This window comes from Gymnogyps californianus, chromosome 11, assembly GCF_018139145.2.
Source record: "Gymnogyps californianus isolate 813 chromosome 11, ASM1813914v2, whole genome shotgun sequence".
NCBI lineage: Eukaryota > Metazoa > Chordata > Aves > Accipitriformes > Cathartidae > Gymnogyps > Gymnogyps californianus.
Window position 1 is genome coordinate 3,506,414 of NC_059481.1, and position 25,882 is coordinate 3,532,295.

The 25,882-nt window shown below is 37.4% G+C and overlaps 1 protein-coding gene across 2 annotated transcripts; it reads left to right on the plus strand.

Annotated features, from left to right (window-relative positions):
• Nucleotides 1-39: 39 nt before the first annotated feature.
• Nucleotides 40-25,581, plus strand: TSPAN3 (tetraspanin 3). 2 transcript variants are annotated; one of them, XM_050903009.1, is made up of 7 exons: nt 43-166; nt 12,921-13,112; nt 14,174-14,248; nt 17,907-18,008; nt 19,146-19,298; nt 19,580-19,663; nt 24,651-25,581. In XM_050903009.1, exons 1-7 carry the CDS (start codon nt 104-106, stop codon nt 24,741-24,743), a joined length of 762 nt encoding a protein of 253 aa, XP_050758966.1. In that variant the 5' UTR covers nt 43-103; the 3' UTR covers nt 24,744-25,581. The 2 variants fall into 2 exon arrangements, with proteins under 2 accessions (XP_050758967.1, XP_050758966.1); XM_050903010.1 differs by lacking the exon at nt 14,174-14,248 and having other exon boundaries at nt 40-166.
• Nucleotides 25,582-25,882: the final 301 nt, after the last annotated feature.

Below are 25,882 nucleotides of genomic sequence, written 5' to 3' on the forward strand. Positions count from 1 at the left end.
GCTTGTGTGGGTCACGTGGGGCGGGGCCGGTGGCGGAGCGGAGCTGAGGGGAGCGGAGAGGAGCCGCGGGGCCGGAGGCTGAGGGGCGGCAGCGGCGGGCACGATGGGGCAGTGCGGCATCACCTCCTCCAAAACCGTCCTGGTCTTCCTTAACCTTATCTTCTGGGTGAGTCCGGGGCCGGCGGGGGAGAGTCAGGGTCTCCGGGCGCGGGGCTGCCTCTCCCTCAGCCGTGGCGCGAGGCCCGGCCGTGGCGCGAGGCCCGGCCCTGAGGGTGCTGCGGACCCGGGCCGCGCCGCCTCGCCGCTGTCCCGTCCTCGCTCACGCAGCTGGGAGCCCCCCGCGCCTCCTCGCCGGTTCAGTTCGTATTTAAACGCTTTCTGTTTAACAGGCGTCTTGTGCCCCTTCGCGGGGCCCCGTGTTTTAGCGGTGGGCGCAGTCCCTTCCATCCCAGTCCACCCCCTCAAAGTTCGGAGGTTGGTAAAGCTGAATCTGTTGCCTCAGTAGCCTGGCAATAAAGATTTAACGAGCATTAGAGATCTTGAGGTAGAGACGCTTGTGTAATAGAATACAGCTTGAGTTGCTTTATTGAGATTTTCAGGTCTCTGCCAGTTTAATTTTTGTAGAGCTGTTAAGGCCATCTAGTTTTTGGCCTCCTACTTTAAGGACGTCTGTCCCAAATACTTAGTGGTAAGTATGGAGCATCGTTTTCTTCCTTGTATTTTTAACACAAAATTAGGAGAGAGAGAGAGAGGGAGATAAAACTTAATAGTTCAAAAGTAAGTCTTATGTTTCACTTCTTCCAGTAACCACAGTGGCATCGTAGTATTTACGCGTCGCTTAAACCTCCCGCGACTACAGTCGTGCTGACAGACAAAAGCTTACCCGGGTTGCTGGAACAGTAGGTTGCTGTAAACGACCTTTCTCAGGACGGACATACAGGCTGTAGCTTGGCATTATATTCACTGTAATAATTGGCCTGTCAGAAGAACATAACTCTAAATAAATAAAATCAAATTAAAGAATATTCTGTAGACTTTAAGAATTCCTTTTCTGCATTTAGCTACTGCATTTCGCATCCTCTAATCCCAGCTTCAGGAACAGAAGATCTGTTGTCCCAGCTGTTCTAAGATTTCAGCTTTGAAAAAGTAATAGTGGGTAACAAGATATTAGAACATAAAAATGTAGCTATATATAGCTACATCATTTACTATTGAAAGCTATATGAAATCTAACAAGTGTTACAGGATAAATGTTCTTGTCTAAATTTTTACAAAGGAATGCCTCTCATGGGTGCCTAAAAATGAATCATGGTCAGGGAAAATGCCTATCTGTGCAGTCTCACCAGCATTTGTGTATACAGCTGTTCAGAGAGAAGAGCAGTAAATGTGAGGCATGTTTGACTAAGTGGTGCATATTAGGAGTCTGTAATTTTGACTGAGGTGTATAGGCTCCATTCTTTATCTTTGAAGTATGAGGTAGTTACATCAACCTTTTAGTACAGCCGTTTGTTTGGAATCTGCTTTGTTGGGTGTGGCTTTTTGTTACATGCATAGTTGTAAATGGCATTAAAAAAACTATTTAATAGCTGCTATGTCATACTTAAAGTTTTAGAGTGGACATGTAGTTGTGAGTTGCATTCTTGATGGCATCTTGAAGTAGATTTTTATTCAGTTGCTGATATAAAGTAGGCTCTGTTTTGAATAAATGAACACAAATTCTGTAGGCAGTTTCTCCCCTGCTCCAAAAGCTTAGTGATAGTTTTCATATTATATATATTTGAAAGGTACTGTTTGTTATTTGCTAGGTTTAGTAATTTAATTGCATGTTGAAGTTTGCAATTATTCAGTGTAAACAGTGGTGGGTACGAAGTTATTTTGTGTAATGCTGAATCTAGTGCTTTACAATTTTTAATGACTTTTTTTTGAGACAAACTTGACTTAATTTAAAATTGACATATTGTATTTAGATAGGATGTACTTCATGTCAAATTAAAACGTCACCACTCTTGTATTCTGTAAACCATCTCCAGCCTAAGTAGTAAACTTGTGCTGATAGCTTCTTAGCAGATAGATAACTGGGTTGCTTGTGCTGGAACAACCTTATGGCTCATCAGCTGCGTGTAGAATGAGGCAGGCTTTGTAAAAGTGAGAATTACAAAAATCAATGTTTTTCCTTTCTTTAGCAAGCTGTAGCCTAAAAATAGGAAATCTACGTACTTTCATCAAAAGTAGTACATCTTCATTTTGAAATGGTAAAAGAGAAAGAAGAATTCCAACTCTTGATCTAGCATGTTTCGTTTGTTCACTGAGCTGACTGTGTATGTTAACATTTGGTGCCCATCTAGTTGACAATGTAATTGCTTCTGTGCTGTTACAGAAATCTTTTGCTTGTCATTCATATGTAGTTCCAATTTTGATGATTAGATCATCCAGGTTTCCACTGAGACTTGACAATAGATAACTGCCTATAATTGGTCAAGTAACTATGAAACCTCCTTTAATTGCTTTTATAAATTTAATATGTCTCTATAGGGTATCATATATAAATCTTACGTATCATGATCATCATCATCTTCATGGTCATCTGTAGTAATAGCAAGTTGCTTCTGCATAGTTTGCTATCGAAAGTTCTGCAAGAGTATCTGATCAAAGTGAATTATAACTCCCCCCCCTCTCCTTTGTGGGAGGATGTGAATGTTCAGAGTGCTTTGGTAGCTGTCTTATGAATGCAAGATGTTCAGAAAATTATCACTTCTGCTGCTGAAGAAAAAGCAGAGATGTCTTTGTTACGCTCTGTAGTCTAGGATGTAACTTCTTTTTTTTTTAAATTTCTTTCAAGCCTTCTGACAAAGGCTTGCTGACAGGTCGTAGCCATACCCACTCATTCATCATCTGTGACTGCTGACTTGAATTACCCAAACTCCACTCAGTTTGCCAGTGATTCTACCAGTTCATCTCCTTTTGAAAAGTCTTGTGCTACTTATTAAATTTTCTAGTTGACACTATAAAAAAGTAATCTTGTTTCTGTATAGTCTTGTGAAAACTTTTTTCACATCCTGTTGAATTCTTATATTAACTGTACATTCCTACATGTTAATAATTACTACAGGATTTTTTTTTTTTTAAAGGTGGGCTGTGGAAACTATCTTTCTCCCATAGCAGGAAAGGTGCTAGTTTATCATATAGAAAACTGGATGGGCTTTACACACCTTTCCAAGTTTTTGGTGTGGTACTTTGACAGTTTAGCTGAGTTGTATTTGCAGGGGTGTCAACCATCATGTACATCTACTGTAGACACATATATTGCCTTAAAAACAAAGTACTGCAGGAAAACAGCATCATGAGCAGTAGTCATCAAGAGTAGCATGATATAGATCTTGCATAAAACACTGATTTGAATGTTGGATAATTTGGCAAAGAGTGCTTAAGCCCAAAGGTACTTTCCAAAGAAATGCATTAATAAGCGTCAGTTAAAACTTGCCCTTCTTAGAAAGATTGAAGGAATACAGATCAGATTAATATGTTACTTAGTGTTTTGTTGTTATGAATTAGTTTTGGAGTAGATATAATAAATGGCAAAGGAAAAGCAATCCTTCAGTTGACCTTTATCTTGTCTTAAGTTTGCACAAGATCTGTTTGGTCAGCTAGTGACTTCATTTTCATTTAGATGATGCTAAGTCCTTTTCTTTAAGGAAGGGTATTACATAGGAAGTAATTGTGATGTGAAAGACAATACGTCTTAGAAATAAAATAAACTTCTAGTACGTATATTCTCAGAAATATTTTTGGTGGAGTGGAAATCCCAACATTGATCAATCTGTCTGAAGATTTAGGACGTGGTGTGGTTTTTTTTCAGTGGGGAAGGATTAGAATGACTGGTATGACAGGAAAACATTCAAATGTAGTATTGAAAAAAGTTAAAATAGTAGTTGGTAATCAGAAGTATTTTTTGATATCTTGATGATGAAATGTTGAATATGACCAATTACAAAAAGAAGATGGTCAGAAAGTACTTGAGAATAGCATGTTTTTCAAAAAAACCTTTTGTTAAAGTACAAGTCTGCATTGATTTGAAAGAGAGAAATTAATTTACCTGGAACAAATATCTAAAGACTACTGTCAACTGTGTTTATTTTGTGAACTCTTAAGGCTTTATCGGGTGACTTGCATAATTCAGTTGAAAGCAGTTTGAAGAAATGAGATGAGGACAGAAATGCTAGGGAAATGTTTTCAAGCTTATCTTTAGGATATAGGATAGAAGGATAAAATATTCAGAGATGCTTGTAGTCTTGCTTCAGAAAAGGGAGTCTGTCTGTTTTATATTCCTGAAGAATATATGTGCTTTGACAGCCTACTCTGCTAAAACAGTACCTAATACCCTGTGCTTGCTTTTGAGGTTTTTTTCTTCACCTCTATGTCATCTTCCTTGCAGAGGAATGAACTCTGCTTCTGCAATACTTTAAACTCAGTAGTTGCGAACTAACTTTTTAAGTTGCTCTTGCAATTATTTAACTGACTTGAAGTCATTAATTTTACAGTTCATTTGACTAAGCTATTATAAAACATTCTTTGGCATGATCATTTAGAGAAATTTCAAGGCTTCAGTTCTGTACAGCAAGAATGCTTTCTACAATTCTGTGTTCACTTTACAACTTAGACATGCTCACCACATTACAGTAACCATAGTATTAGAAATTATATAGTATTATCTTAGAGGAAGTATCTGCTATCCTTAAAAGGAGGTATAGCTATCAGTGTGTATGTAGTGTGTTTTGGGTTTCTGGTAGAAAAGAGTAAAGAAAATGCAGCAACAGGAAAATTCATTGAAATTTAGCAGAAGAAAGCAAAAGAAAAGTAGAGCTGGCTTCCTCTTACACATAGGAATAAGACAAGTAATTTTTCTGTTTTACTGGGAGCTTGAGAATTGTTTCTGATTTGGACTTTAAAAGCTGGGGTAATGAAGAAACTTGAGAGTTTTTGGTGATCAAAGACTATAATTGACAGATGATCCCAAAGGCTACCTATCAGGGATTACTTGACTGAAGCCTTTTTTTGTCTTGAAGGACAGTCACTTCTGGATGTGAAAGTTGAATGTTTTGTGCTTCTGCTGCTATGGTAGTGAAGTGAGTGTATTTGCAGGATTGTCTAATGGTTTGGAATCCCGTGCATTAAAGAAATTAACTTTTTATTAAAAAGTTAGGATTTAAAACTTGAAGTGTCATGCCCTCTCTGAGTGATTTTTCTTAAATATTTGGACGTGAATTTTCAGGTAGCAAATATGGGCCAGGCCCTGATTTTTGGCAAGGCTTCAATTTGCTTTTAAGTAACATGGTAGTATCATTTACGTTTCTTTACAGGATGAGTTTCAAGTCTTTGCCTGAGATTTTTCAGGATTTTTTGCATCTGGTCTTGTGCTTAAAAGTAGAGCTGATACCTGTTGTGGTTTAACCCCAGCCAGCAACTAAGCACCACGCAGCCGCTTCCCCCTCCCCCCTCCCAGTGGGATGGGGAGGAGGATCGGGAAAAAAAAAAGTAAAACTCATGGGTTGAGATAAGAACAGTTTAATAACTAAAGTAAAATAAAATACACTACTAACTAATAATAATAATTATAATGAATAGGAATATAACAAAAAAAAAAGAGAAGTAACACCCACGAAAAGACAAGTGATGCACAATGCAATTGCTCACCACCCGCTGACCGATGCCCGAGCCGTGATCCACCCCTCCCGGCCAACTCCCCCCTGTTTATATACTGGGCATGACATTCCATGGTATGGAATACCCCTTTGGCTAGTTCAGGTCAGCTGCCCTGGCTCTGCTCCCTCCCAGCTTCTTGCACACCTGCTTGTTGGCAGAGCAAGGGAAACTGAAAAATCCTTAACTTAAGATAAGCGCTACTTAGCAACAACTAAAACATCAGTGTGTTATCAACAGTATTCTCACACTAAATCCAAAACACAGCACTGTACCAGCTACTAAGAAGAGAGTTAACTCTGTCCCAGCCAAAACCAGGACATACCTAATAGAAGCAAAAACAACTTGCAAAGCTAAATGTGGTATCTTTGAGTAGGACATGGAAATTGAAATATCGCTTCACCTGATGAAACTTCGTAGCATGGAGTAATCATCATTGTTCTTGTGCAGGGCAAGGAATCTGGAAACAGTGGAGCACCAGGTCAAGTTACAACCCTGATGACTCAATAGATGTAGAAGAATGGCTATATTGTTAACATCTCTTCTAGCTTAAAAAAGAACAAACTCAGTCTGCTGGTGCACTGCCTCTTGCAATTAGTGATACTTAAAATATGTAATGCCAAATGCAAAAGCAGCCTAGTTCAGCCTTTTGCTTTAGCTGCAAAAGCATTTGAGTTTGAGGTTTTTATGCATAGTATTACAGAAGTGAATTTGGCTAGTATAAACAAAGCAGTCTGGCTTACTTGAAATTTACATGGTTTTGTTTTATAAGCCTTTAAAATACTTCTAACTATGTTACAAAGTTGAATGGAATTGCTAGTTTTCTTCTCTCAAAGGATTTTGTAAACCAGTTATAGCTCAGTGTTCCAGTTAAATTATTATTGATGAGAACAAAGTAGAAGAGTGTCAGGGAACCATTGGGTTCTAAGGTGAATGGGCACCAATTTAAGCAAGTAGAGAAAATAATGTCAAGTATGGGTGTGTATTTGTTTTGGAGGGGAGTGGAGAGGGAGATACTGTGTAGCGAAGTGCTGAAAAGAATGCAAGAGAGCAATAAACAGCAGAGATATTCTATAGGGCCTTTGAAGTTAAAACTGAGGAGCTAGATTTTGAAGGACAGAAAGCTAAAAGAAAAACTTGAAGTAGATCAGGAAAACTCTTTCTCTGACAATCATCAGGCTATGAATAGTGTTGGAGAGAACTGAATGTCAGAGAAATACAGTAGAAGTCAAATAATGGAGAAGTAGTGTGAAAAAAACACTTTTTAAGATACTGTTCTAAGAAGCCCAAAAACTGGGTGGCAAACCACAATACTAGTGTCCCTACTTACAGGTAGGAAACGTTCAGGTGTTGGTATGCATGGAGAAAAGTAACTGTTACGAAGAATGAAACCGATATAACTGTAGACCTTCAAAAATGTCTCCTGGAGTGTATTTTTTTTTTTTTAAAAAAAAGCATGTTTGGATCAGACTAGAAAGGCAGTGAGAACAATGATACATTGAAGTTTAAGGTAAGGAAAGCAATACACAGGCTGGGAAGATGGTCCTAGGCCAGGATCCGGGCAGAAAAGGTGAGGGACTGTTACTGTGGAAGATTTTTTTCCTTACTTTTTTTTTGCTTCTTTTTATCAAAGATGATGCAGATGGTCTATCTGAATATACCATAGGTGTATTTTACAATCCCAGTCATGAAAGATGTTTTAGTAGTGGAATGAACAATAATTGGGTTTAGAGTGGTATCTGTATTACTACCAAAATTTACCAATCAGCAATGGTAAAGTCGGCAGTAGTAGGAATTTATAAGTAGGTGTCCTTACCAAAAAGGTGAAATATTCCTCTTACCTAATTGGACATCAGGTGTGTTTTCTCCTAACATATAATACTTTGCTGCTACCTTCATTTTCTTGTTCGGAGAGTATGTGTTTTTCTTAAAACAGTGAATAAAATGCAGATTCTAAAGGGACAAATACTATTCTTTGTCCTAGTCAATCGAAAGAGTACCAGAAAAAATGCAAAAACTCTTTTTTGTGGGTTCTATTGTGGTCCCAAAGTGAAGAAAATTCAATAGCAAGGTAAACAGCAAAAGTAACATGAAGGACAATGCTTTGTAAAGATATAAGATCTTTGGACAAGTTTTCATCAGATCTGTTTGGGAGCAACATTATAAGGGTAGTATAAGGAAGCATTAGTTTGTAAATGGAGCCGCAGTGTCCATGGTTGATAAATAAATGATCAACGGAATAAGTAGTTTAAACATCTTACCAGTCGTCATCTTAGCTAACCAAAACTTTAGCTTGCAAACTGCTGCAGTGTGTGAGCATTACTGAAACCATGAAAATAGTTCTTGGTGTGTTTTTTGCAGCCTACTTAGAAAAAACCAACCAAACAAAAAACTGCACCCACAACAACAACAAAAAACAAATCTGAAACTGTTTCAAGGTGCAGCTAGACAGTGTGTAGCCTTGTATACTTCAGTGCATGTGAAAAGTGAAAGCTGACTTTGTGAAATAGGCATGGGCTTAAGAGGCTGTATTATACCATCCCAAAGATGGGGAGGAAGTTTACTCACTCCAAGAACCCTGAATTTTAAATACGCTTTCCTAGAATGCTTTGAGCGATGTTTATCATTGCATGTATGATTGTGTCATTAGGTCTTCCAGTTTTCCCTCCAGTTCTTTGCATACTTGTTCGGCTTTTAATAACTCCTTAGAGGCCCATGCCAAAGCAATAATATCAAGCTTTTTCTTAACTATAAGAGGTCTATGTATTTTTAAAATTTTCCTCTGATGAAAAAGATGTCTAATTGTTCAAGCCTTTTGCAACAAACTGTCTTCGTTGACTGTACTTGTCTTGTCAGTCTTTTTAAAGGTTAATTCATTCTAAAATAAGAGTATGCCACTTCAGGTTCAGTACTACAAGTTAGATGCAAACAACTCTAAAAGGATGTGTGAATGCTGAATTCACCAGTCGTCTCCCTAGAGCACGCATGTGACCTGGCACAGATTCAGGAGCTGCTGCCATCTCTATTCAGAGCCTTGAGCAGATTAAGTTCGAGAATTCTTCCTTCAAGCCCTGTTTGTCAAAGACTTATTTGAACTGTGTGCAGTTCATACATTTGGCTTCCATTTAATGGTAGGAAATGCATGATTGTAAATGTGGTAGCTTTTTATTCAAATGTCTTTGACTTGAGTAAGTTTGGACTTCTGCAGATTTACTGTTACTCTGCAGGATAATAAGCATTGAGATTTGGATTATTTTATGATTTTTTTAAATTATCCTTTTGTCTTTATTTGTGATACAGATTTCAGTTTCTCTAGATTATTCCCTTGTTGAGAAGCAAATGATTTTGTTTTTTTCTTTTAAAAAGCACACGTTCAACTTTATTCTTGGGTTGCAACAGGTAATAAATGTGCATTTAACTGGTGCAGCACTGATCAATGTAGATTGCATACTTTGTAGAGTTAAAACTAGCTCTTTATCTGTTGTCACAGTATTTATGCTTTATTTACATTAACATATAACATGGTACTATGGAGGTGGAACAAAACCCAATTGTGCTGAGGACCGGATGTTGAAACTACTGAGTTGTGGGGAGGGAGGAAGGACCTCAGGCTAGTCTGGTCCCATCGACTGAACACCCATTAGCAGTTAGCACAGTAAATGCACTCATCTTTTGGTTTAGTTTCATCCAAAGTGAGTCCTGTTATACACTCCTAAGACTATTCAGTGATGCAAACCAGAAGGTAGTAAGTGAAAATCATCAGAAGATGAGCAAAAAGGATTGTTTCGAAAGCACTTTCCTAATCCCAGCTAAAATACTGATTTAGAGACCTCCCCCCTTCCTGGTTTAGAGCAGGCTGAAGAAAACACTAAGCATCCCGTGGCTGTGATGTGAAAGGAAAAGGGAAGGCATTTGAAACTTGTTTTCCTGTAAACTAACTGGGTCATGTTCCTGTTTTCATTGTTCTGTGATAGACTAGGTATTGTACCTGTTCAAAAATAGTGTTAAACTGTGATACACAGGAAAGGAGTTTTAATCTTCGTAGCTTTTAAAACTTGTGAAAGCTCCAGCAGGCACCTTTGCTTTCAGGACTAATTTTTTTTTTTTCCTCCGAAGATTACTTGTTGAAGTGATTTGAGGAAGAGAGCACAGTAATTTTTAAGGGTATGGTCACTTCATCAAGTAGAGGCAATGTCTTTATTTTAAACTTCCTCATGATTCTAGTGCAAGGTGTATAGACATATGAATGCCTTACTGCTGTTCCCAAAACTCTGTAGCTTCTTCCACAGAAACACCAGTTCCACAACATTCTTTAGAAGCAAAATCTAAGACCAGATGCTGTCATGGCTGATTAGTCATTATAGTACCAGATGTGGAAGGGATTTAGTGAAGTCTTCAGACCAGACTGCTTTAATCTGAGAAGTGTAAAGAAAAATCTACCATTCCAGTAGTCATTACAAAATATTAGTTTTTTTTAACAAGCACAGTGTGGCTTTTCTTAGTTTCTGAGACAATATTTAATCTCTGTACTTGTCAGACTCATCTGGCATAATACTGGAAGAGCAGTTTCTTAAAATGCATATGCTTCTTGAAGTAGGGAAGGAAAGCTAACACCTGTAGACAGTTTTTTAAAGGTTAAACTTTTTTGTTTCGAATATATTCTTTAAATATATGTGCTCATGCGGTTTATGAACCAGATTTTTCTTAGAAAAGAAGGAAGCCGCTTATTTCACACAACAGAGAAGGACAAAGATGTTCACAAATGGTTCTGATTTCAGTTTTGTGGTATGTTTTCTGTGCCTGATGCCAGCCACAGCTGTGTTTTTTCATCTGCCACCTTGCAATGTACCATATTTCTAACAAGCATTTTAGTTCTTAGAAGTGGGAGATTACATCACTGTCCTGTCATTCACATGCTTCATTGCTAGGCAACAGTTAATGTAATTCCATTGTTCAGTGACACTACTTTGAATCTTTGCTTTGTGTACAGAAATTGTATGTCTGCATTTTGCCATGTTGTACCTAACATGCCAGGATTTGTATAGTTGGATTAGCGTTTCGACATCTTTTGTGCAAAGGGGCGATTTTGTAATAGCTCGTTCACTTCAGATTTTCTTGTCTGGAGAAGATGTCTTGCTGTTGGTCTTTGTTACTGAATTTTCAGTTTCACTACAATTGTATCTACATAGCACCTTTTACTGGATGGATGTGAGCCTCCTGGATGCTTTTAAGATTCCTGCGGAGTACACACTTCCCTTCACTGCAGAAAGAGGCAGAGGGGTGAAATATATTGCTAAAATCCATGCAGAACTGATGATACTCTTGAGCTGGCTTTTAATACCTTTTTCTTTGACATATTGTTTCTATAACAAAGTGCTGCAGGGGATATTCCATATGTAAAGTATTATTCTAGTAGTGTTTATGCAGTATTGTTTTATAGGAAGTAGTTGCAGTAATGTTGCAGTACATCTAGTACATAGTAGCAAACAGTGCTGAAATACTAGGTACCAGTCGTCTTATGGCTTGTCTTGTTCTGTGCCACACTGAACAGGTTGCCCAGGAAGGCTGTGGAATCTCCATCCTTAGATTTTAAAGACTTTGGACAAAGCCTTGAGCAACCTGGTCTGACTTCATTGTTGACCCTGCTTTGACCAGGAAATTGGACTAAAGGATCTCCTGAGGTCCCTCCTGGCCTGAATTATTAATTGATTCTTTGATCTACAATAGCATGACCCAGTCTTGTAGTATTATAGCTACTGGAACTAGATATATGTGTGTCTGTCTGCCCTCTTCTTCGCAGTGCGGGGACAGGGGTAGTTACAAGGCCACTGAGTGGGAAAGGAGGGCTGGAGGCAGCCTGCAGTGTTCTTCCTCAGATCAGAGCTGAAGCATGTAATATTCCAGTTGAGTGAACTCTCATGTCCAGAGTATGGATTGGATTGTAATTGAGACACTACCCTTTACAGCAAAATGAAATTCCCCAGATCATAGCTTAGTCCTTGCATATTCTGAGTGGATTGTTTTTGCTGAGCCTTGTATTGGGACACCAGAAAAGTGTGTCATGAAATATTCAAATTAATTGTCCATCATTGCAAATTAATTGTACATAAATGCTTCATTTTAATATATAACAGGACTGTTTCATTTTGCAGCAAGTGTGAAGACAGTTATGAAAGACATTTGTAAAGCAAAAATTTATAAGGCCCTCTTATTTTGAAATAAATGTATGTTAGCTGGTTCCTCAAGCAACAGCTGTCTCCACTAGGTCTGCTCAGCTTAAAGTTAATGAAGGTATTGATGTGTTGGGATCTCTGTAACTGTAAGGGAGGTAAGGTCATATCTGATTGATGTAAGTACTTTGTCTTAGTGTTTTAAATCTGTATAGTGGCAGATCCATCCTATAGGTCTTCTTTGCAATAACTTTAAGTGATTTTTTGTTTGTTTCTTTAATAAAGACCATTTTGCACAATGATCCTTCTGAGAACATCTCTTTTAAAAGTTTTGTAGTATGTGCCTCTAGGTAGTTGGTTCTGTCTTTTAACAATTGGTGGTTTATATTTGTTCCTACCTGCTTTGTTGGTTAGAGTCAGATTTTCCAGTGCTGTGAACGCTTCAGAAAGGCTGTTGTTTCTAACAGTTCATCTTTCCCTAGCAGAGGTTCAAGTTTGCAATGTGTGTATCTATTCTGTTCTGACATTAAATCATAGGTAGTAATCAGCAAAATGGAAGTAGTAGGTAAATAATGGCAGATAAAAGAACTGCATACGTGTTTTGAAAACCTGTTGAATAGCAAATAACTTGCTGCTTAGATGGGCTGGAATCCTGTTCTCAAAAGTATGAGACAGTTTGTGAATGTTAGACTATGTACAAAGTTTAGTTCACAGCATGGGAAGGAAGTATTTGAGAACAGGGAGCAAGATTTTTGTGTTCATAGCATGGTTACCCTCATTTCTTGACTGTGTGCCTCAGAAAACTTCCATAGTGTAGTCAAAACTAAATCTGCCTAGATTAAATGTAGTTTGAAAACTGCTGGCTAGCCTCCATTTGAGATGTTCCTAATAAACATATGCTATAACCTAGCAAAGATGTCTGAATTAAAAAAAAATTAATTTCTGAGGAAGACTACCTTACGGTGTTTGATAACATAATTGTTGCAAAGTAGCCTTGCTGAAAGGAGGGTTTGGTGTTCAAAGAAACTTAACATGTTATTATGTCTATTGTAGGCAGCAGCAGGCATACTGTGCTACGTGGGAGCCTATGTGTTCATCACATATGATGACTATGATCACTTCTTTGAAGATGTCTACACACTAATTCCAGCAGTTATTATCATAGCTGTGGGAACACTTCTTTTTATTATTGGACTTATTGGGTGCTGTGCCACAATTCGAGAGAGTCGCTGTGGACTTGCTACGGTAAGTTGCAGAGTTTTTATATGATGGTGTTTGCCTGTTGTATATTTGGCCACCTTCCCTTTTAATAGGCTTCTAAAATACTATTTTTTTTTAAGTTTGTTCTAATCTTATTTTATGGCCTTAAATGTTTCCCCCTTACATTTTGTTATGAACATCTTATTTCAATTTTCTGTACTGAATAACGGTGTTAAATTAGCCAGTTCTGGCAGCAGTACGCTCCTCAGTTTTACCTTTTTTAGAACTGTGGTCATATCATTAAAAAAATGTAAAACCGTATCATTAAGTCATAACAGTTTTAAAATCTCACTTTTATCTGTTCTGGTTGAAAAGCTGAAATTGGACAGAGAAAGGTGAGCCAGGAGCCTTCTTTTAAGTATCTTGCATCGAGGTTAACTGAGGGTTGTTATGCCTAAATATTTTTCTGTATGGTTTAATTTGGACACTTTGGTTGCAGTATTTTGTGATGTGTTTCCAAGCATTTTAACTGTAATTTCAGCTTGAGAATTAGGTAGGAGAGAAGAGAGGCCAGCATTTAAACTGTCCCCCTGTTTTTTTCGGGGGGTTTTTTGTTTGATACTGTGTAGACTTCTTTAACAGTTTATTTTAAAAGTGCTCTTAAATATACCAACACGAATGCATACCTTGCTGTCTCTGTCAGTTGCTACAGGGCTTAATCTGAAGAAAGGTTCTCTTAGTCCATCTACCACTCTTCCTAACAGCCTGGGTAGCTGCTTTGATGTGACTTTTCTATTTATCTAACAGAAAGAAGATTGAAACAAACACTTGATTAAAGCACTCCAGTACGGTGTTTTCAGTCCTAATACTCAGCACCTGCCTGGCTGGGCAGCTGCTTATTGCTTGGTGAAGCTATGAACCCTAAAGTTTCTTGAATGAAGTTAATTCTGGGCTCATTTGGTCAACTTAGTTGTCTGCTTTAAGTTATCTGTTAAATCAAAGCCTTACCTGAAAAAATACTTTAAATAGCAAAAATCTATATGGAGACTTTCAGAAAGTAAATGGGTAAAACTATTTGCACAAACACTCTTGATCGTATTTTACAGTTTGTGATCATACTGCTCTTGGTTTTTATCACTGAAGTTGTGGTGGTGGTTCTTGGATACATCTACAGAGCAAAGGTAATAACTTCTCAATTTCAGTAAATGCTTTGTTGTGAACTGTGACCAAAATACAGACGTGTAGTCTTTACTGTATTTGATTCTGTAGAACTGTAAATTGGTATTTGTTAAGGGAATAAAACCAAATCTCCAGTGCGTTAATTTGAGATATCAATATCTTAAAATTTAGAACATCAATATTCTTCAAAGCAAAGCAGAAAGTTTTCTCAGAGGCAAAAAACTAGCTGGAATATATCATTAACAGTTGAACAGTAGAGGGGAGTCATGGTAATTGGTACCTTTCCATTTTCCAGATGGTCTTCTAATTTACTTATGCTTTGACTTTGTGAATGATTTAGGTTGCACAATATTTGAACATAGGGCATATTGTTTTGATATGCAGTAACTTAAATATCATCTTGTGTTTTGGTATACAAACTAACACTGCATAATAATAAAACCAAATAGATTGAATGTGTTAATGTATACTGTCTAGCTTTATACAGGTTGTTGACAAGGGCCATGGCTAAAGAAATTGTGACTTCTCCCACTGTTGGTTTAATGGAAGTTAAGGAACAGGACCAGAAAAATGAAATTGTGTTTCTACCAGCATAGTGTATGGTAGAAATATACCACGTGGTGTTAGAGATACCACAATGTAGCTTGAAGAAATGAAGTTTCTAACTTGCACTGTTTCAGTGGCTTTTGTTATGTCTACATCTAAATCTTGCCAAAAAATTAGCAGAAAAGGCATTTTTAGCTGTGATGTGTAGTATGATCGCATTATAGGACACTCCAGTGATACCTTAATAGCAAGCTGAACTACAACACCGTTGACCTTTCTTTGGCCTTCTATGTTTATATAAACAACCCAGGTCTTACCAGTTTAGTATTCTCTCCTGCTTGCTTTCTCCTGCTATCCTGGAAGAAAAGGTGAGACAACCATTAAGTAAAAATCTAGAGTTTTTACTTGGTTTACAAAGGGAGGCTGCCTTGAATAAGCAGCTAACGAGAGGACCTTGAACTATGTATTACAAATCTGGCTTAATAACAGTTAGAATAGGTTGCTTCAACAGAAATGATCTATCGGTAATGCTTAAATTCAGGATATATTTTTCTCATGGTCTACATTTGACTTCTGGTATCTTGGCAGTGCACTGAGAAGATAATTTGGGACTCTGAAGCTTGTAGTGGAAGTAGTCCTTAGAAGCAACTGAGGAAAGCAGTACAATTCCTGGAGAATGGGAAACATGTTGAGTTCTTACATGTTAACTTCTGCTCCAATACTTGCAGAAGCATAGTGTATTACGGTATAGTTATTCAGGAATTACCGTGGATCTGATCTGGACTAAGCTGTGGTCATCTTATTCTCTTCTGTGTTCCAGTCTTAAAGTGGCTTGCTCTTTTCCAGTTAACAGCATTCAGAGCAGATAAAAGCAGATGCATAGTTCTTTCTTCTGTAGTCCCTCTGAAATTACACACTTGAAACACTTGAAAATTGGATTGATCCCAGCTGCATATTCCTGTTGCCTCTCATTTTTGTCTTGCTACCATACAGTTTCACAGCTGTAGGTAGTGCAGGGTCAGAGCTTGGGGAAAGAGGGAAGGTAGTCTCTTTTTGGTGGCAGCATGGTCTTACATTAAGCCATTTGTGGGAGTCAGTATTTGAAAACTAAATCTTAAACCTTTTGAAAGGACAGACAGGTTTGTTAGTAAAAAATGGCAGTTTTCTACTACCCTGCAGTACTTAGCATCTTCAACTATTGTTTTCAGGTGCAACAGGAGCGTCGGAAATAACTTTAATTTATTACAATTGAACTGCGAGGTGAAATCTGCTTAGATTTCTGATTATTTTTGCCAGGATAAATGTGGCGGCTCTGTGCTTTGCTAATCTTGTTCTGTTGTTTCTGACATGGCATGCATAGATCTGTGGGGGTTTGCCTTTTTTTTTTTTAAAAGGCACCTGAATCATGTTAGAATTACTTTAGTGTAAACTGTACAAACTTCCGAACAAAGCTTTACAAACAAAAGGGAAGATTGAAGTCATGGCAGTTGTTCACCAAAATTGTTGGTACCAAGTGAGACTGAATATAGTGTTGTCTCAAGAAAGTGGTATTGTGCACTTTTAAGTTAAATGATTTTAAGATCATTGTATCTTAATTTTCCAACATGCCTCTGTAAACCTGCATGTGTGGATCCAATTCAGACTCTTACTCCTTCAGAACAATGTGAAGCATGCCTAGGTCATACTGTGATAGACTGACCTGCCGCAGAATCTGCTACTGTTGGTCCTTGTCAGTAAAAGCAAGGCTTTTTGTAAATGACAGTAGGGATTAAACAGGCTGTCAGTTAGTTGAGGACTTACTAGCTTTTTTTCCCCTGGGTGGAGTAGTTCACTCTCTTAATTTTTCATAAAACCTGCCAGTTAGCTAGAGCTAGTGACTTCTGTTTGCATTGTATGCAATTTGCATGGCTTTCAGGTGTAATGTTGCCCTAATTGAACCATAAGCCAAATGATATACAAGCAAGCACTGAAAGAAATTATTTAAAACCTATATGACAAATTGAACAGCTGTTTTGTTATATGAATCAGAGTTGTACATCACATTAGTTAAATCATCGAACAATTGATTTTAAACTAGTCTCAAACAAGTTGCCTGTGCAGGCTAAATTGACTTTTATTCATATCTGTCTTGATACAGATTTACTTGTGAAGATAACCAGCATTCTTGGGTGGAAGGGAATGAAGCTTGTGCTATTGCTGCAGAAAATTCTTCCCTTAAAGCATTTGAGGGAATGATGTGTTGGCAAGACCTTCCTACTGTAACTTGCAAATCTAAAGAATATGCATGCTTAGTTAATGCTTAGCCCTCAGATTACATTCCTGGCACATAATTCCTGAAACATATTACTTAAAAAGGTTCTAGTAAGATTTCCTCCAAAATGCACATTATAAGATGCCTTTTGGGGGACAAGTGACAATTCTTGGGTGTCATCCATTTCTAACACGTGTACTTGACAGCATCTTTAGCAGCTTGACTCATCTGCAGTAGCTTCAGGAGCTATTCCAGTAGCTGTTGCTATGTACAATATACTGCCATCAGTGTTTCTCAGAAGTGTGGGGGGACTGGGACTGAACAGAGAGCTTGGTCACTGTAGGGTAGTCAGCCAAAAGACCTCATCTTTGAGATTGTACCTGTGCTTCAATCAGAATGGGAAGAGCCAGTGGTATGACTTACTAGTGTCCTTGTTGTCCCAAACAGAATGAGTTAGCCTAGATGGTTATACTGGTTTTGGTTTGGAACTCTGAAGGAGAAGGAGGAAGTGGAAAGGTGAATGCATGCTCTTATGGAGAGCCCTTAACTTCATCGAGAATCTGCCACAGTGTCATAATAAAAGCAATTTCCTTTCTGAGATACATTGCAAAGCTACTTTGCCTAAAATATCATGGAAGATAGCTGCTTGGTTTTTTCTTGTCCATTACTTGCAAGCTAGCAACATATTTGCAAAAGTCAAATTAGAATTTTAAAAAGCTGTACTGCTGAAGTATGGCAATTTCAGATGATAGGGAGTTGCCATGGTTTCCTGAATTGTTATAATTAGAAGTGAAATTATTTTACCTAGACCTGTACTACTTCTGTTGGTGTGCTAATGCAGATGCTTTCTTAATACTTCACAGGTGGAGGATGAAGTTGATCACAGCATTCGGAAAGTATACAATGGATACAATGGGACAAATCCTGATGCAGCCAGTCGTGCTATTGACTATGTACAGAGGCAGGTGAGACTGTGAGACACAGTCCTTTCTGTCCTTAAAACACAGATGCTGTGTTGCTCTGCTACTTGCGTAGCATATCTTCCTCCATTCTGACAAATCTAGGAAGCAGCTGATTGGTCAATAAATAGCTTAACTCAGTTAAAATTAGTAGAATTATGGCATTGTTGATGGAGAGATGCATTTTGTATAATTGGCTATCTATGAATCAGTGTTTGGATTCAAATATTTAGTACTTAGGTATTTTTCTGCAGTGGAACATTGCAGAATGTTCTCACATCTGCACAGGTTTGTCTAGAATGTGCTGGGGGAAAAAAGTGTTCTTGATTCTAGCTGAAAGCTAGTGTCACAAGCTTCTGGATTCGAGGCTAAACAAACCAATCAGATTTAAGGAAGATTCAGGAGCTTTCAACGTTCTTACAACTTCATCAATTTAAAAAGTCATCTAATATTTACATACTAAATGTCTAATGCATTTAAGTCAGTTGTAATACTAATTAATACCTTGCTTAAAATCCCTCCTGAAAGGGAAAAAGGACGAGAAGCTGGTAAATTGCCACTTAGGGCAGTACCTCTGTTTGAGGCTGCACTGTACACAAGAGAACTCCAAGGACTGCAATAGAGTATGAGCTCTCAGCAGAATGGAACTGTATTTATTTTTAATTGGTTCATTCCTGAAGGCTTTCTACTTGGCCACATAAGCATGTGACTGTATAAAATGAACTTCAGTTCTGCACCACAGTTCTGTGAGAAGAGCAAGAGCTATGTCCAGAAAGCAAAGGGGTTTTTTTCAAGCATCTGTTGTAAGCTTTAAAGATAGAGCTGTTCTAAGCCAAAAAGAAAGCTTTTGTCTTGTCTGGGAGGCATGAGGGAAAAGTGGGTTGTCAAATGTTCCCCAAGAACTGGAATTTCAAGTCTCTATTTTGTAAGGAGTATCTTCAATGATTTAAGGCTATAGGCCACTTTACAATACACTCAGTCTATGATTTGCTTAAGTAACTGTCAAATAATTTGTGTTACTCAAGTAACAAAGGTAGCCTAAACTTAATATGCTTATGTTCTTGGTATTGCAGTTAGAATTTCTGTCTCATCCCACTTCTTGACTGATAAACACGTTGGCTCTTTACCTGCATGTTTTTTCAGCTGCGCTGCTGTGGGATCCATAACTATTCAGACTGGGAGAATACTGTCTGGTTCAAACAAACTAAAAATAACAGTGTGCCACTTAGCTGTTGCAAAGCAGCCCTCAGCAATTGTACTGGCAGTTTGACCCGCCCAATGGACCTTTATTCTGAGGTAAGACAGCCAAAGTATGAACTTCTGTAGCCGTGTGCTTTTGCTGACAATCATTTAATTTTCTTTTTAGTGGGAGCATGAAGTCTTGGGTGTATTTGTTTTAACAGGAAATAAACATGGTTTCTAGAGGAAAAAGTCTCCTTTTTTCATCTGTGACATACTCAGTAATGACTTTTTTAGTGTTTGGATTATCTTTCTGCCCTGTTTGATGCTTTTGGGTTTTTTTTGGTGTGCCTAAACATGGTTGCCAGATGGATATATAAGAAGTCTACTTGTTTCAGGGGTGTGAGGCTCTGGTTGTAAAGAAGCTTCAAGAGATCATGATGTATGTCATCTGGGCAGCACTAGCGTTTGCTGCTATTCAGGTAAGAGAATATTCTTTAGCTGTAAACTTTTTCTCAAATGAAATTCTAAACTTCTGTCCAGGTTATTACAGGTATGCACAGGATGACAACAGCTTTAGTCCTTACTTGGTTTGGGCGATAAATGCACATCAGTCAAAAGGATCTAAACACTTTAACACAGAACTTCTCAACCATGCATGGTCTAAAAACTGCTGCTATGTGGATGTATATTCTATTAGATTTGAAGACAGCTGAACAGTCAATGTTACATGCAGTAATCTACTAGAATGTAAATGGTAAATTATTTCTTGAAAACTAATTATCTAAGTATTGAGTATCATGAATGTGCTCTGATGGCATTTAACACTTGAAGAATTTGCACAGTATTTAATTTCCAACTTTAAAACAGATAGCTCATACTTCATGCCATTTTAGAGGTACATCAGCTTAACTATGCTTCATGGTATACAAATAATGTCAAGACCACCCAGGAGATATACCAGGGTTTTTGATAGCATACTCTGCTCTTGTTCAACTGAGCTTTGCATCGTGTCTTGAAGATTTCTTGGTTTCTGGACTTAAGCAGAAAAAGAGGTTCTAAACTGGAGACACTGCCTACATAAAATTGAGCACAGGCTGTCTCCCACATGAACGTTAATTGTTACAGTTACCCTGGTCATAAAAAGTAACTGAGGGAATAGAGTAATGTGTATCTCAGTTTTTATTTAGATTTTTTTTAAAAAGACTAGGACTGTCTTTTAAACATATCTGTAAAATTGGAATTTTGAATGCTCATCGATTTGACAGGCTTAGTACATTAATCACATTATTTTCAGACTGTGCCAATGTTATGGCCTCGGAGAAATATAGTACATATGCTTAATCCCAAGAGACTTGAAAACTAATTTCAAAGTTACTTTTGTGCCCTTAATAGTATTTGAATTCAGAAAACATTGTACCTGTTGAGTCAGGCAGTTTAGGCACTTTTGTTTTCAAAAGCAGCTTTTGAGCTGGATTGTATGTTTGAAGGTAAATAATCTTTTGCACACAGTCTTGTGAAAATATGGTTAAATTTCTATTCCAATGCTACAAGGATGTACTCATAGATAACACTGTATACAGTAATATTGTTGAACTACCCAGAACCAGATTACTTCAGCTATGGAACTTTAAATGTGGTGAGATCTGTGCTCAGTCTTCTGAGGGAAGGTATTTTTTTAATTGCTGTTCTTAAAACTTTAACTGTTAAAGCAATATTTAGTCTGTTTGAACACTGAAATATATTTGTGTAATGTAAATGAAGGTATTTATCACAACCATGATTACGGTGGCAGATTTTTTTTATGTAGGAAAAAAAATCTATGTTGAGGCTGGGTGAGCTGAATCCCAAGAAGAGGCATTATTCCTGGCTTTGGAGTTTGAAGGTTGATTAACGGGTCCGCCCCAAAATGCAGCACAGTTATAATCCTCTCTGGGATTGGGCCAGAATTTCTGACACGTGCTTGCAATGGAAATATGGCTGCTTGCATCCTTCTGTTATTCCTGGCTCATCAATTCTAGGCAAGCATATTAGTTGTATCCCTTCTGCAGTGGGTGCTCTTTGATTTGTCTCCACATGTCAGTAATCAAGCTATTGGCAGAAAGTACATACTGTATAAACAGTTTGTCAAGAAAATAAGAACATCAGAGAAATTTCTTTGCTAATGCTCTAGTACAGCATTTTGAAGTCTTTTTGCTTAAAGTTAAAACAAGCTATGTGATACCTGTTTAGAAAATGAATAGAATAAAGATAAATGTAGAATAGAGGGTGTTGGGAATACCCTTGAAATTTCTGTCTAGTAATATTCACTGAGTGGTAATCACATTTAAGTTGTCAGAGGTCATATTCTTGTATCTTTGCTCCACAGTTCAAATGGCTGTAAATTCACAGGTTTTAAAAAGACATTAGTTTCACTCAAGTTGATACTAAACAGTATTCAGACTGTTATATTATTTATCTCCTGCAACTTAAGACAGAAGTTGTGACATCCTCTTAGTTGTAATACAGAATTTAAGTATGTACTTAGCCTGATTCTCTGCGAAATAGTCTGTGGGCTAATTGAAATGGAGGTAAGAATGTAAACATCAGTAAATGACCTGTAACCTAGGTCATGTCCTATAAACTTAGAGGAGTAATTATATTTTTCTTACCTTTTGGTGAATTTTACTACCTTTTCCTATACTCACTGCATAGAGTCCACTCTGAACTGATTGTTATTTCGCATGTTATGCAATAAGGCTGTTGAGTTCATTACCTCTAATAGCTTACATTCAACAAATGTAGCCTTCAGTACTTTCTTTAAAATGAAAAGACTGAGAAGAGGAGAATTTTTGCAAGACTTGGAATTTGTGGAAAGCTTAGTCTTTTCTGCATAGAAGTAATTTTTGGTATGTTCATGTTTCGGTTACCATGGGGATCTTCCGGAGTGCAATAATTCCCTGGTCTCAACCACAGTGACAGCACAGAACTATTAATAAATAGGAGACAAACTGAAGGGAGCAAAGGCATTGCAGTGCAGTAGAAGTGATGCTTGACTAGCTGTGGAGTTCATTCTTAAAGATAGCTTTTGTAGTTAGTGATCATTTAAAAGGTACTGAGCTTGGCATATATATACAGCCAGTGAGCTTTCTTGTACAAAAAAAAAAGCAAACCGGTTTGGTGAAAGCAAATTGAATATAGTTACTGCTAGCAGGCAAATTAAAAAAAAAAAAAACAACAAAAACAAACAAACAAAAACCAAACCAAAACACACACAAAAAACCTGCACAAAAAAAACCCAAAACAAACCTTCTGACTGTGGGAGATGTATCTAAACTTTTCTGAAAGTTGAAGAGTGGGATGCATGGATCCTTCCTTAACACAGACTTCTAAAATATTTTTGTTCACACTGTTAAGTAGCAACTGAAGAGAAACAGAATCAAATGCCTTAGAAGAAGTTTTAGAGGTGCTAGCATATTTTTGAAAAATGACATACTAAATTTCTGCAGAGAAAGTTGAAATATGGGGATTACTTCTGTGTTTACAGTGAATTCTAGGAATATGCTCACTGGCCTCCTAAAGGATATAAATTATTTAAATAGTAACTCAGAAGTTGATTACATGAGTTCTTATTACAGTACCTGATTGTTTCAGATTTTACACAAATGTCTGTGAATTGAATGTCTTGAGTGATTCATTGACCAGGATTATCTTTGTGTGAATAACTGTAAATGTGATGGAACTACTTTTTATTTATTTGAAATACATGGCTAGAATGAATTATAGCAAGTGACTAAAGGAGATGTTTTTCTGCAGCACACTCTTCATTTTATCCTTGTTTTGAACAGGAAAAAAGATGAAGTTTCTGTACTTGCAGGCTGCGAGCCTTCTTCAGAGTTCTGTAGCCACTGGCAACTACCGTAAACTCTCCATCTCACAAGTCTAACTTAAGGGGTTTTTTTAATTGTGGATATTATCTCCTCACTTAGAAGAGCTCTGTCCATGAGGAGTCATTCTCTCATGTAACTCTGTTTTTCTCTTACTCTGACATGAATATAATGTATATTTGGGAGTTAATCTGTGAACTGAAACCACCCAAGTACTGATGGAAAGTGTAGAAAGGTGCTGTTTTTACCAACAGTCTGAAGTACCATACTCTAGGTTACTCTCCATTATGCTTTTTTGAACCTGAGCTGGTTTCTGCTATAGATCCAAAGCAGATAATGCACTCCAGACAAAGAATATTATTAATCTTTACAGCTTGTTCCTTTCCAGGAAATTAAAAGCTCATACTAGAATTTCATCATGCCCCTTTTTAATCACTGCTTATTTAGACTTAGGATTTTTAAAACATTCTCTCTTCGGTCTTTCAGCAGACCTGAGTACTATGTTGCGTGTACCATCATTTAGTTTTAAAACTTTTTACACATGTGATGTTTGCATCAGACTTTATTAAAAAAGTGAGTAATTTACCTTTTGTCCCAGTGCTGTGTTTTCACTGGGTTTTTGCTGCATCAGTGCAGAAGCTTTACACTTGGTTGTCTGCTCACCCATTTCATTCTTGTTTGCTTTCTGTTCAAGGGGTTTTTTTGGGGTGGGTTTTTTTGGTTAGTTTTTTTAGAAACTTATTTACCTTCTGGGTGATGCTTTATAATCCAGAGCTATGACAGGAGCCTCATGAAATATTTGCATCTGTGAATAAACTTCTATGCATATGGCCAAATCAATACAATCTCTTACTGTGCTAGAAGCTATTGCCAATTACTGTAGACCATAGAACACAACACTATACCTGATTTTTTTGAGTGGGTGCAGTCTTATTCTACCTTCAGTAAACATGCAACTTCTGTAAAATATCGTGCCCTACATCCCTGATGACATTCATCTGATTTAAGTCTTGTAAATGTATACAAGGTGATCAAACCTTAAATTCCTGGCAAACTTGCCAGCACAGTCATGGTACTGTGAATTCTAACAGCAGGAAAATGTCTAAAAGTGAATAATTCACATTGGACTTAAGCTTTCTAATATGACATGTTAACAGAGATTGAGCATTTGAAAGAGACTTCAACAGCGAAGTAGGTTCATAAAACTCTAAAGTTTTGCTCTTTTTCATCATGGCAATTAGAGGCTAATGCATTTGAATTTCACTTTGATTTTTTTCATACTAGATCCAGTATCTAAATGTGTACCTTTCATGAAATTAGTAATTTCTTCCATCTGAATCATTGAGGCGGAATACAAGTGGCTGACCAAAAAAACTTTGTTAAAGATGTCCAAGACAATCTTGCAAGAAAATAAGGCTGGAGTTTGTGGTCCTTGCTATTTGCAGCAGGAAATGAAGCTTTTTCAACAGCAATGCATTTGTTGCCATTTACCTTATGGACGATTACAGTCTTGCGAAGCATGCTGACAATTTCTATGCTGAGGTTAAATCTCTTGAAGTACCTTCTTTGTACTCAGCTTGTTTTCTTTGTTTTTTCTCCATAGCTTCTGGGCATGTTGTGTGCCTGTATAGTACTATGTAGGAGGAGTCGGGATCCTGCCTACGAACTTCTCATCACTGGCGGAACCTATGCCTAGAAGAGAATGCGAACACACAGTTCAATCTTATCTCACTTATGTGGAAGGTGAATGGGCCAGGTTTACTGCGATAGCTTTCTTGCCCTAAGCTTAGTCAAAGCACACCTTTCACAGATGAGGACAGCTGTACTGTACACTGGTGATGGGCAAAACAACTCAGCTTTACACACACCCATATAATTACCTGTGACTTTCACTGTTTTAGCCAGCTATTCATGTATCTAAATGTTTTAGTATACTAGTAAACTTTCTAATTTCAGAACCATTGCAAGTTAGGTGTAATTTGGTTGATATGAAAGTCAAAGGATGTGTGCCTACTTTCGTAGATTACCTCTAAGCATTAACTGGCTGATTCTTGCATATAGAGAGAGGATTTCTTAAACCTTCACTACATGGAACTCTTTTGGCCAAAGTTGTACAAAGGAAGCCAGCTGTATTTAATTTGAGAAATATTTTAATCTTGCCCCTCACCAGTGTCAGTTTTTAAAAAGACTTAAGTGAAGTCCAGTACACTTTATATATAAAATTGTAAAAAAAAAAAAGACTAACCAAAATTTTAGGATCATGTGACTGCAGTTTTGACCTTCAGAGATCAAATCTTTCAAACATTAGTGGTTTAAAATACAAGCTGGCTTTTCAGGAGTATAATGTATGCACTACTGTTCTATAATATTTCATTTTTCTATGAAGAGCGGTTTTATGTGTTGAGTGAATTGTTAGACTGTAGATCTTAAATTGGTTTGGAAACAATGTAGCCATGTAGAGTAGCAAAGTAGTATGTGAAAGTGATCTCAACTGTAAATAGTAAACCTGATTAAATAAATCTCTGTATATCCTCCCTATAAACATGTCTTGTTTTCTGTTTAAGATTCCAGTGTATTTGTTCAAATGGAGTCTTAGTGTGCTAGAAGCATAAGCTTTAGTATGAAAGCACCAGTTTTAAGTCGCTTCACTTAAATAGAACTGTATTTAAGGTTTGATGGAAGCTTAATTGTATCATATTTGTTCTTTTTATTTGAAACAATACGAGAGAAACACAGCACAACAAACTTGGTTGAAAGTTAACATTGTGTGAATACCGTTAAGGAAGAATCTGTCACCTCTCAACAGTGGGGGATGAATAGCCATACTGTAACTGC